This window comes from Hemicordylus capensis, chromosome 1, assembly GCF_027244095.1.
Source record: "Hemicordylus capensis ecotype Gifberg chromosome 1, rHemCap1.1.pri, whole genome shotgun sequence".
In the NCBI taxonomy this organism is placed as follows: domain Eukaryota; kingdom Metazoa; phylum Chordata; class Lepidosauria; order Squamata; family Cordylidae; genus Hemicordylus; species Hemicordylus capensis.
In genome coordinates this window covers 294,341,659-294,354,910 of record NC_069657.1, presented here as the reverse complement: position 1 = coordinate 294,354,910, position 13,252 = coordinate 294,341,659, and the positions used below count along the sequence as shown (strand labels likewise).

Below are 13,252 nucleotides of genomic sequence, written 5' to 3'. Positions count from 1 at the left end.
AATATTAAGCAAATTAAATTAAATACAAAAATATGCAAAATAATTTGATTTCTTCTATTTTAATGCATCCAATAATTTTACAATTAGTATGACGTTTCAGCAGTTCTGCACTTCAGTGGAAAAGATCAACTTAGATAAATGGATTCTCATCAGAGAATCAGTTTGATGACACTCTGAACTGGCCCCATAAATGCATAGCAGAGAAATGTTGGTGGGGAACACACTCCCTGCACTGAGTGCACCAATGCCCGATCACACATGTGGGCAGGTGATTTCCTTAATGTGTGGTTTTAATACTACTTTTAAGTCATATTAAAATGGTGCATTAGGGAGCAGTTTGGAGAAACCACCTTCGCACAATTAGATGCTTCCACATTCAGGACAGGGGAAAGATGCCCCCAGGCTCTTCCCCCATGGATTTAAGGAGCCATTTCAGAGTATAGCCTGAACTGGCCCAATCTGTTTGGGGACAGTGATTGACATTCCACACAGAATAATGTGGGCAGTGCTCAACTGTCCATACTACTGCAGGCATCTAAATAATGCCTATGATGCTATGGCTTTTATTTCCAAAGGCACAGCAGTGCTCTTGCACAATATCACAGGTGTTGTTTAGACACCCATGATACTCTCCACAGAATGACAGCCAGTGTGTTTAAACCTTTTCTCTACAATTGCAATGTAATTTCTAATAGTGGTGTAGTTTGAAACTGAGGGTCAAGCCTACAGAGCACCTGCTCAGAACCCCCTATAATATAAACAATTGATTGGTGGTGGTAAATCTGCACTTATCTGGTAACTCCATGACTTTGTGTCAACTTTTATAAAAAGTCTTTGTGGTGTGATATCATGGCAGCAGACGGGTGGGGAAGGGGGCTTAGAAATTGTGTGTGTGTGTGTGTGTGTGTGTGAGAGAGAGAGAGAGAGAGAGAGAGATGAGGTAGGTGTGTGTGTGTGTGTGTGTGTGTGTGTGTGAGAGAGAGAGAGAGAGAGAGAGAGAGAGAGAGAGAGAGAGAGAGAGAGATGAGGTGTGCTGCCCTCCCCCACAGGTTTCATAACATTACATTTTCATTTTGTTATTTGTCTGTAGTCCAAAATTAAAGAAAGAAGAAGAGGTGCAGTGACACTTCATGTCATGCCTACATGAGTCCTAATTTTTTTCTTTTAAGAGCTACATGGCTCTAATTTCAATATACTGTATCTGACACCTAAGTACATAAAGGCAAAATACGTCAGCTGGATGGTTCTCCCCGGCCTACCTGTTTGATTAGGGCCAGGCAGACCTGTGCAACTGTACAATTGTATGACTGGTTTCCCATTTTGATCATGGGATGTACTGAAGAAAGAAAGCTACTTGCCAGACAAGGGGTATTCTCTGCATTTCCAGTTACATGCTGCTAGTCTATCTGGAGTAGAACTTTTGTAGGCAAAATATGCCTGAAATTGACCAATCAAGTGGTAGACATATACTGTGTACTGTGGATAATCTAGAAAACTTCCAAACCTGTTTTTCATTTTAGAAGAACTACTGGGATATCAAGAGCAATCACTGCTATGGACTGAACATCATTATCCTCCACAGACTACATAAAATTTCAATATGAAAATATACTGGCTATATTCTTATATATCAGAATATGAGAAAAATATATGGCTAATTCATGGAATGACTTCTGTACGTGGTGTCTGTTATTCAGCATACACAGAAGACAGCTGTGTGATCATTCTGGCATGCATAGAAACTAAAGATATGCCTGCATTATATTAGGGTAGATATGTGGGTTGATCAGTAGTGTGCCAAACTCAACCTAGCTTGGGACCATACCCATTCGGTAACATGAAACCTCAGAAAGGTCTCAAACAACAATGTAAGCAAAGACATCCTAGATCATGGAGAATTTCTTTTGGCCTTACTGTTCTTGCCATGTCAGCATCCTGTGGTAAGTTCAGTATGTACATTCCAGAATGGTATGGCATGATTTCTCCTCTCTCAGGCATCTAATAATGACACTAATGGGAAAGGGGGAAATTGTGGATTCTTGTAAGCAGAAAGCCAAAGTGTAATTGGGTGTCTCAACCTTACAAAGTGTAACCCTCACCACAAATAACAACACAGTTTGCCAAGCAAAATGTAACAAACCATGCTCAATAAATGACACTAGTCAGTCTATGCTGATTTTGGGAAAAGAATATTCTTAAGATTTCTAAAAAATGGAGGAAGTTAGTTTAATTTCTATGGAGTGTGGTCAGACAATCTTGCCTAAGTACAGGACAGACAGGTAATTATCTCTGTAAACATCCTTTGGCATGCTTAACAGTTTTGCCAGTTGAGACATATAGATGCATATATCCGTTACTTGCCTTGTTATAGCAATATCAGTATAGGCAAAATAATCTTATCTTTCTTCCAGAGTCATATGCAGCTTTACAAAGTAGACTTGGGAGAAAAAAGTAGCTGGCTTTGATCTTGCATTTGACACTTTACTGTGAAAAAAGAAATATGACTGACCTCTAATCTTAATGCTGCCAAAAGAAGAAGAAGAAGAAGAAGAAGAAGAAGAAGAAGAAGAAGAAGAAGAAGAAGAAGAAGAAGAAGAAGAAGAAGCTGGGGAGAGTACATCATACTGAAATGTATACAGCAAAAACTCAATCCCCTTAAAAAAAAATCAAGACATTTCTGAGTTTGAAAAGTAGCTTGGGAAAATTCATGACAGGCAAGAGGAAGCTGTTTCTAGAGTACATTTTCTTGTGGGTTTGGTCACTGCAGCCCTACCCCTAGTCTACAGAAAAGATGGCTTAATATGTGCAGATCTACATCAGAAACGGTGGGGAGTTTTGTATGCACAGTGCTTGGCACCACATACAGTATATAAATGCATGTATGAGGTGTATACTTCTGGTCATTTTAAGTAAGATGGCAACATTCAGCATCCCACTGAAAGATAATATTGGAACTATATATTTTAGTTGAAGCCAAGTTGAAGACAGATCATCCTGGAGAGAATCTGTCTATGTGGTCACTAAGAGCCGACACCGACTTGACGGCAATCAATCAATCAATCAATATATTCTAGGAACATATTTTCCTTACATGATGGTTTCCGGAGCCTCATTTCTTCAGATAATTCTTTCACAATCTCAAATGGTCTCGATTTCTTCAAGAATTCATCTTTTATAATTCATCTTTCCTATACCATTCAGTTTTCTTCTTGTATATTATTATTGGAGCCTCTGTTTGTCTAGCCCCCACCATTCATACTAATGTATAATGTCCATAGATATGGGGCATATCAGAGGGACCACACTGAACAAGCTATCTCACTCTTTATATAGTTCTGGTCCTGTTGCCATAAAAGAGATAGTGGCATTGGCTGACAGTTAGGCAAAATCACTGATGAATAGTCCCACTGAAACTAATAGAACAAGTTAGTCATTATTAACTTCTCATTCTTCAGTGTGATTACTCATAAGTAATTCTGTTTGGATGTCAGCCACTATCAACATTACAAAAAAGCCCATGAAATTTTATGGGCATAGTGATGGTGATTTGGAAAAAAGGAATGGCTGTAGCCCACCTCACTTCTTTTTCCCCCTTGAAATGGCACCTTCATCCTCCCCTTTCCTTGCAAACTCCTGGGTTGCTGCTGGGAGTGTAGAAAAAAACATTGGCTTCTTATCTCTCACAACACAAATTTCATTTGCATGAGGAACAAATAAAAGCAATGGTCTGGCTCACATCTAATAGCCAAATCGAAGCACATTCTCCAATAGCCTCTCTTGTCTGAACTGGACAAACTGTGGTTTGCAATTATATCTGAACTGGAAAGCTCATTTCAAACCATGGTTTCCCATTCTGACTTGGAGGTCATGGTTTGTACTAACCATAGTCTGCCCAATTTGGATGTCATGGCAAACCACGGTTTGTGCAAACCTGGAAGCAACGTTGGGAATCAAGTGCATGAGCAGAGAAGAGAGAGAATAAAAGTGAGCATGATGTCTGTTCACAAGAGGTTTGATTTCTGGCTGCCCCAAACAGCCAGCTTATTGCTTTTCACACCCAATGTCCATGAACATTCTGTATTTTAGAAATGTCCAACATGTTACAAATAGAATGTTAGGATAAATTTTCTCACAGGATCACTGAGCTTTCGTAACACATTTGACTAAATATTCACTCCATTCTTTCTAACAGGATGCACTGGTTTGCTTTAGTTTGATTGGAAATAGGACTTCCATTTGCACAAAATGTTAAGCAAACCGCATAATGTTGACTTAAGATTAAACTCAAAAGCACTTTTCCAAGCTCTCCAGCAGGAAGCAAAGGAATGTATGTGACTGTGCTTTTAAACTATTAAAAATAACTGGCACATCCTCAGTTAAAAACACAGACGTGCGCACATCATTGGAGATTTTCAGGACTAATTATCAGAGCGTCTTAGAGATCCTTAACTGGGGAGGTGCTTATGAAATTCACAGGGGTCTTGTAATTGATCCATTTTTCCCCCACAGAGCTTTCCTGCAGCACGCTAAATGGACAAAACAGCATGCTTTGATTTTCCTGCTGTCTCATTACGCAGCCCCTCACCAGGAAGAAAATCAGAAGGAAGGAGCGTGTGATCCCTCTTTATCAACACATCTGAAGAAAAGAACAGTGATTTGATTTCAAAAACCAGTGCATTATGATTTTCTCTAAAAAAGAAAAGAGCAGCCGAGATACATCTACACTGACAGTTTGCTGCATGGCTGAATAGCTTGCTTTTTTTTTTTTTTAACTACACTTGGTACACAACCAAGAAACTGGGACTCATTCACTAAACTTACACATGTCTGTGGGGCACTGTCTTTTGGCAGAGGCTACCTAGATAACCTGAGCTAATTAACAACATTCAAGGGGTGTTATCTGCTGATTTACAAAGGAGAAAATGTGGCTGCCTTTTTCTTTTATTTTGAGCTGCAATCTTGTTCTAATTTCAGGATACTCCTTTCCTAAAAGCATAGAGACTCTCAATAAGAAGCAGTACCAAGTCCAGCATGGATCATGTAGCTATACTTTTCTTTTGCCAGAGATGGACAATTGCCGTTCTTCTTCTACCTCCTATGTTTCTAATGCAGTGCAGAGAGATGCACCCCTAGATTATGATGATTCCATACAAAGGCTTCAGCTGCTTGAAAACATCCTGGAGAACAACACGCAGTGGCTAATGAAGGTAAAACTTAATTCATTTCTAGCCTATACTTATACTTTACAAGATCACACTATACTGACTGGGGGCTTTTCCTCCTCAAGGTATATTGCAAAACTATTTATTGTTCTGTGCCATAAACAAGTTTGTTGACCACAGTTACTAGAGCTGCATGCTGTTTATAGGCATGTGGAAAGCCAGTGTGAGGAGCTTTGCTTCCTAAACCAGGGGAAACAGTTATCCATGATTTAGTTTAAAATGCATGCCCTGCTTTTCAGCCAAAGCTCTCCAAGTGGCTTTTATAAACGAACAGGTTTTTTCCTACCTGCCTTAGCTTTCCACAATGTTACACAGTGCGGGTGCACATGTGAGTTAAGCAGGGTTTTATATCTGGCATCATGTTCCTAGACACAACCATTCCAGCAGAGTTTGATTTTAGTTAAATGCATTTGGGATTGCAGGATGTATAGTCTAACAATCGAAAGGGCTGCTTCACACACTGAAAAATTAGCAGATGCAGAGTAAGGATTGTGGGGACCCAGGGCCACATGCAGCTTGCCATGTTGTGTACACATGGTTACCAAAGATTCCATGTAGCCCTCTCACACATTACAAGGGACTTCACAAGTACATATGTGGAAAATTCTTTAGCAATTTTGTTCTGATCCGAAATACTGAAGCTTCAGTTACAGTGTTCTGGACTAAGAAGTTAATCAATTACAGTTGTGAAGAACATGTTAAATATCTTCTACAATTTAATAACTTGAACCTAAGTGACAAAATGATAAAGGCTTAATATCATGATATATGTTCATGGCAAAAATATGTTTTCCAATCTCCATGCAGTTTCTGCATGCTAATCTATAAGTAGTTGAATACATGGAATAACAATGTACACAGCAAAATACACAGCAAAATAAGTACGGAGGCAGCTTCCTATGTTTCTAAAATGAGATTCGTTCTTGCAAGATAACAAGATTGATTTTCAGTACAATTCTATGTATATTGACTCAGAAGTAAGTCCCATAGTGTCCAAAGGGGCTTACTCCTAGGTAAGTGTGTACAGTAATGGAAAGGTTGTGCCATCAAGTCGGTGTTGAATCCTGGAGACCACAGAGCCATGTGGTTTTCTTTGGTAGAATACAGGAGGGGTTTACCACTGCCATCTCCCATGCAGTATGAGATGATGCCTTTCAGCACCTTCCTATATTGCTGCTGCCCAATATAGGAGTTTCCCATAGTCTGGGAAACACACCAGCGGGGATTCAAACCAACAGCATCCTGCTCTCTCTAGGCATTAGGTGGCTGCACGTGTGCAGCCTTAAACTTAAATACCAACAAAACCAACAACAACCCTGACTAGAAAGAACTATTCCATTGTATAGTATCCTTGCAATTAATCCTGCATATGTCACATGTCATGCCTGTGTTCTAAGCAAGAAACATGTGTAGTGTGGTCCAAAGCATGTTTAATCAGAAGTAAGCATCTTTAAGCTCAATGGTATGTACTCCCTAGTGTGTCTGCATAGAACCACAGTATGTTCAGTATAAGAAAAGGCTTCAAATGCTTACTACAGATGTTGCTAAAATATCATCTCAAAAATTTAAAATTTTAAAATAATGTTTACAAGCAAACATTCATTATGAGCTATAATAGCAGGCTAGTGGGTCCCCGCCCACTGGAATTTGCTTCTCTCATCAGAGCAGATTTCTACATATCCTGTTAAACCAGTTGTCTATTTGCACATGTAGAGAAGTGCAGATGAGCTTCTGAAACATGTTGGGAAGGTAATGTGGCTATATAAAACTATGTTTAATAGCTGAAAATGAGCCTTCTTTGTAGTGTTCAAATAACTGTTATTCATTCTTGTTGCAAAATGTTTAGTGCTGATGTCATCACTATTTTATGTCAGGTTTTCAAACCCAAGCTTATTTTAATTAATTAATTAATTAATTAATTGCCAGCTAGCTTGCAAAAGAAAAATTAAATAAAATTGTCTAATTACAGTTTATTCTCTGCAGTCGCTCAATTGGTTCTTAAAATAATAAGGAAATTTACACAAGGGAAATATGGATAAATTGCCAGATTGCTACAATGCACTTATCTGTTAAATTATAACCAGACTGAAACAATGTGTCAGTAAATTTCAACATCTTTTCCTTTTGCCTGTTGATCTTTGGGAAATCCTTAAAAAAACACCCCAAAACAACAACAAAAATGCTGCAGTCATTTAGAGCCAGGTACATATTTTTGGAGAGCCGCATCTCCAGTTTTGAAAGCTCTCTTTCGACATTTTATCAATAAGAGCAATATGTAGAAAAAACTCTAGTCAAAAGATTAGTTGAGTTCACTGATTTTAAAATCTATTAATTCATTGATTCTAAAATGTGCTGATAAATGACTATAACATAACTTTTATATTCCCAAATCAATTAAACAAATGCTATAACAAACTCCTGATTTCATACATTGAAATTAAACTCCTAAAAGAAAAATTATGGAAAATCTGACAAGTTTAATTTTCTTTCTCCTTTAATTATCATATTATACTTCACAATAATACCATATTTTCATTCCAGGAAAACAGACCATTATTTTTGAAATGTGCCTGAAATTGCATTAAGTCAACATCAAGTTCTTCCTAGAACCAGTTGTTCATAAAAGCTTTGTTTGAAACGTATTCTACATCCTCAAACAATTGTTCATTTCCCTCCTTTAATCAATCATCAAAAGGAAAGATGTTTCTGAATGGACCCCAAACTGTCTGAATGGAAGAGTGTGGAAATCACTGTGCTAGCTGTACTGTCACAATAGGAAGTTTAAGGTGTCAAAGTTGCTATGCAGTCCGGAAATTACAGAAAATCAAGGCCAATGTTTCAGAAGTTCCTAGAGAACCACAGTCTCCACTGATGGCCTTAATGATAAACGAAGATTACTATTATTAGCACAGCATCTAAGCTTTCAATATCTTTCAAGCCCTTTTCTAAAAATGCCAATATATCTGGAGCCTGAACAAAAGTAATAAATATTTATAAGTAACCCTAATATTATTAACCCTAATAATATTTATTATTCCACATAGTTCAATTTAAGCCATGTTCCAGAAAGTCATGTTCCAGAGAGAAGGAAAGTTGAGCCTGAAACATCTCCATTTATAATTTGCCATTTGCATGCATTTTCATCTGGACATTTGTTCCCTTTAATTCTGCTGCGAAAAAGGAGTAACACTTTCCCATAATATTTTATTGTAGGCTAAATGATATATGATGTCCTTGTTTAATCAATTTCTAAAATAGTTGAGAAGTTATATAATTTTGGTTCCAAGTGCAATCAGAAGTTACTATTATTAATTTTAGTACATAGCCGTAGTAGGCTTGAGAAACTGAAATCCCTAGATATTTAGCATTTAATAAAGCCTGATTCAACTCAAAAGCAGGTAGCACATTAATTGAGCCCAGAGACATCCTGACATATCAGATAGAAAACAGACAGTTTTGATGATTGTGTAGCAGGTTTGTCACACTCTTTTAGCTAGGTACCATAAATGAGATTTGTTACTTCTTAAGGAGGAGCATGAAGCAATAAAAGAAAACAGTGTATTCATTCCCTTTCTATAATCCCTGTTGTGACGGGATAGCAGCGATATAGGAAGGTACTGAAAGGCATCATCTCATACTGGAGGAGGCCATGGTAAAACCCTCCTGTATTCTACCAAAGACACAGGGCTCTGTGGTTGGCAGGAGTCAACACTGACTCAATGGCATGCTTTAGTGAGATATTGAGAATGTTTATGAAAACATAGTCTAGGAAGAGTCAATATTTTCATGCACACAAAAACTCACAGTAATTGTTTGGCCAAACTCTGGAGACTCCAGGCAGGAGCTGTGCTCATTCTTGATAACTTCTATATGCCCAACTAATTCATCTTTGTTTCTTCCCATGTTTCTTTATGCATGGTAATTTTTGCCCATTGCCCAGGCACAGTTAAGCTTCTACGTCTAACCTCTCAGTATATTGACCACCAAACATTAACTGGGTAGTATCCAGATCCAGACTAACTTAGTTATGACCGCACCACTGAAATTAAAGAGATAAGTTAGCAGTTGCTAATGACTATGACTAATTTAGTCTGGATGCTATCTGTTATAACATTATAACACTTATTTTAAAGCCGTTATAGCTGCTGAACATTAGTAGTACTGAGCACATGGTTCCTGGAGTAAGGCAGAACTGGTATACCCATGGTAAGAGGTTGCTAGGTAATCTGTCAATTTAGCAGCATGGAATTTACAACAGCTGCTTATCAGTTACTGCTGGAGGTTACAAGCCTAGGTGTGAAAGGAGGGGGCAGGGCATTCATATAATGGTTGCTGAATAAGCAGTTAAAGCCTTGCTAAACTTTTATCCTCTGCAATTGTGCTGGGATAGAAGCAGTTGAGGGATATCCCACAGGAGGTCACAGGTAGACCAAACCCTGAAGATATTCTCATGATGGAGAAAAACTGGGCTAAGGGAGCCCAGCCTGGTTTCCCTCCATCGTGAGAACCACTGGGCTCGCAGGCTAACCCCATTTGCAAGATCATGAGATGCTGTGGCATGGCTCCGTGCTGTGATGACTCATGAGTAGACCCCCAACCAGGAGGCTACAACAAGCCTCCCAGCCTTGGGGGTCTCCCCAAAATGCAGGGCATCCTGGGACTTCCAGGGGCCAAATGGCTCCCCGATCCCCTCGCCTTTACCAGCACCGTAATGGACCCAGTAATACTGTGGGCAGCCGATCCAACACTATTGTGCGGATCCCATACTATTGCTCAGCCTGCTCATGTGCAGGGAGAGCGGGCTAAGCCCACTTTTCCCACAGAGCTTGGTTGCGCTCTATACACGGATCGTGTGTAGAGCTTCCCTGGTCTCAGATTCCATTTGGTACACTTTTCTGCCTGATCTGGATGAAGACGAGCATTTTACCAATCTATTACTGTCAATTCAAATAATAGACATATATTTAAAGAAGTTAATTTTTTTTTTAGAACTGTAACAAAGAATTAAGTGAATTCTACTAATCACATTAGCTGCTATCTTCTGGAAGACTCCAGAACTCCTTGCTTCAGAGTTCAAGCTAGTTCTTGTGAACATGGATGTGGTTGGAGGTGTGCAAGACAGCCTCTACCCTGTCATAGATACTTTCACTGGTATGTCTACAATGTGTGTTCATGAAGGGATGCTACAGATGTTCAATTGAATGAGCTTATAGTGGGGTTGGAGCCATCCCCACTTGGCACATTCATAAGGTGTGATGGGGCCATAGCTCAGTAGCAGAGTACATGCCTTGTATGCAGAAGGCCTCAGGATTAATCTCTGACATCTGCAAGTAGGGATGGGGAATAATCTTGTCTAAAATTTAATGTGCTATTGCCAGTCTCAGTTTGGAACAATAACTCATAGTGAGGCAGAGTATGTTCACTGAATAAACAAAGGACCAGCCCAAATTGATCAAGAGGGATCAGAGCCAGACCCTGAGCTGTATTATTTATAATAATACTGACACTTAAGCATGTGCAGAATTCTTTTACCCAAGTAAAGAAAGTCTTTAGAAGGATCTAAGTGTAACTTACTATTAAACATAGACAAAGGTCATTATACTGTTAAGTGGCCTGTGGTGAGATTGCAGGCAGTTATTGTATTTGACAAAAGGTTGGCTTGTCTGTAATGACATCTGGGAGATCAACACAGATGCCTGCATTCTCACCAAACGCACACTGCAAAATGGTGCAAGCCATCTCTTTGGTCTTCTTCTTAAAGAGCAGAGATGAATGGAGTAGCATAGTGTGCATGCATTTGCATCCTCAGCAGAAAACATTTATAGTCCCGTTTCCATACTATAGAAACAATAATTGCCCTCATGTAAAAATGTTGCTAGCTGGCAACTCTAGTCCTGTACCACTCCTATGACTATGTGTGTATTTGATTCATCCTGAATCCTAAGTCTTTGTTCCTAATTAGAGACTCTGGAAGTTAAGCAAATGGCTACTAGGAGAAGCTAGGCCATCTATATATTTAATTCAGATTGGGAGGAGCCATGGCTCAGGGTTTTGTCCACACACTAGTCCCTACGTTCAACCCCCGGTGTCCTCGGTTAAAAAATCATGGGTACTGGTGGAGGGGAGCCTTTGTTTAAGGAGAGTTGCTGCAAGTCAGAATAGAGAAAACAGAATTAGATTAGCAATTGGACTCAATATAAGGCATGTTCATTATATGTTCAGTATTTCACCAGTCAGCTGACCAGCATCCCAACTGTACTTTGCACACCTTGGCTGGAATCTCTCAGTGTTTTAAAGCCATCTGCTCTTTAAATCTGCAGTGCATCTGCTTCAGCAGGAGATGGAACTGTGTTGCATTGTAAGGACGAGCTTTTCTGATTAATTACTATTTTAGAGTTGGGAGGCATTCAATTTTGGGTCACAAAGTAATCTACCCAGCTTTGTAGATATTATGCCGCAAAAGGGGGAAAAGAGGCATATCCTGCGATAGCTTTTCATTAAAACTAAACAGGTATATACACAACTTTCAAATATATACACAACTTTCAAATATGTGCCTACCCCCAAATAAGGGTGATGTGTACAATACAAGGTTCTTCTATAAAGAACAGTTTCAGGCCAAATTTATCCAGTTTCACTGAGTAAACTTACTTTGCTTTGAAAAATGGATATGACCCAAGTCACCTCCTTACCTACATTGACTTTTTAAAATCCCCTTTTATTATAATGAAGATAATTTAATCCCATCCCATCTAGCAGCTTTGACATTTAATATATGTTTTTAGAAGCCTTTTGTGGTGTGAAGGGACCCCACTTGGTAATCGTCTGAGCAGAGCTCAATACTAACAGCAAAAAAAAAAAGAGAAAAAAAAGAGTCTTAGCTATGAAGCAAAGGGGTGGAGGAGTGTCACTGCTGAAGATGGGGGACAGATATTGTTTTGTTGCAGGAAACATATAACAGGGTACCTCAAAGCCACTCTTTAGATTCAAGTGATACCCAGTGCAATTCACAGCACCTGGGGCTTCTAATCTAGAGGAGTGGCTGCCCTTATATCTAAAATATAAATTTACTCACCAAATTGCAGTGAGAAACCAAAAAGGAAGGTACTTATTTGTCAAAGAGACATGGAAGAGCCAGCCCATAATTTTGGGTTCTGCCTATGCTCCAAATAGCCACCAGAAAGAATTTTTGAATGGCATACAAGAAATACTGCAACAAATGGGAGCAGGAATGCAAATACTAGGTGGAGACTTTAATATGGCAAAGGATCCTGCTATGGACAGGTCAGGAACTGTAGCATGGAATCATTCAGGGTCAGTATTTCCTAATTTTTGCAAGACAGGAACCTAGTTGACACTTGGAGGCATACACATCCAACAAGGGACTCCACATTTTTCTCACACTGTTACAATTATTTTTCTAGATTGGACTATATCTTTATCTCTGCTGAGTTAGCTAATACTTCAATGAAAACAGAGATAGGAGCCATCACCTGCTCAGATTATGCTTGGATTTCCTGTCATTTGGCAAGTAGAAAAACAGACAACAAATGAGTGGACAGGAGGCTTAACAATGGGTTACTGATGAAAAACAAGGTAATTTATGATATAACAGAAGAGATAACCCAACTGTAGTGTGGGACACAATGAAAACAGTGACCGCAGTCAAACAGTATGGGTTCCTTCTGGAAAGCGAAAGCCCAAAGGGAACTCAAGGAAGTAACTTCAAAAGTACAAAAACTGGAAAGACTACATAAAATACATGGAATCTTTAGGATAAGCAGAAGAATTAAAAAAAAAAAAAGAGGAGAAAATTAGAACTCCTAGAAACACAAAAGATAGGAAAAGCAATATTATACCTAAATCAAAATTGTAATGAAACAGGAGCCAGAGCGAACAAATCATCAGCTTTCTTTCAAACTTTCATCTAACACAGTGGATACATTGATCTCTAATTCAGGAGACCCTGTTAGTGGAAGCTGAAGATATTTCAGCAGAATTTGCCACCTATTATGAAGAGCTATATATAT

The 13,252-nt window shown here is 38.9% G+C and overlaps 2 protein-coding genes across 15 annotated transcripts in view; one reads left to right on the top strand and one right to left on the bottom strand.

Annotated features, from left to right (window-relative positions):
* Nucleotides 1–13,252, bottom strand: part of MCPH1 (microcephalin 1) — a 193,583-nt gene that overhangs the window by 36,479 nt on the left and 143,852 nt on the right. The window lies entirely within an intron of this gene.
* Nucleotides 4,392–13,252, top strand: part of ANGPT2 (angiopoietin 2) — a 66,793-nt gene continuing 57,932 nt past the window's right edge. The window contains exon 1 of one of the 2 annotated variants that reach the window (XM_053286324.1): nt 4,392–5,207. In XM_053286324.1, coding sequence (XP_053142299.1) covers nt 4,923–5,207 — 285 coding nt within the window. In that variant the 5' untranslated portion in view covers nt 4,392–4,922. The remainder of the gene's footprint in view (nt 5,208–13,252) is intronic. The other variant, XM_053286323.1, reaches the window with a different exon arrangement.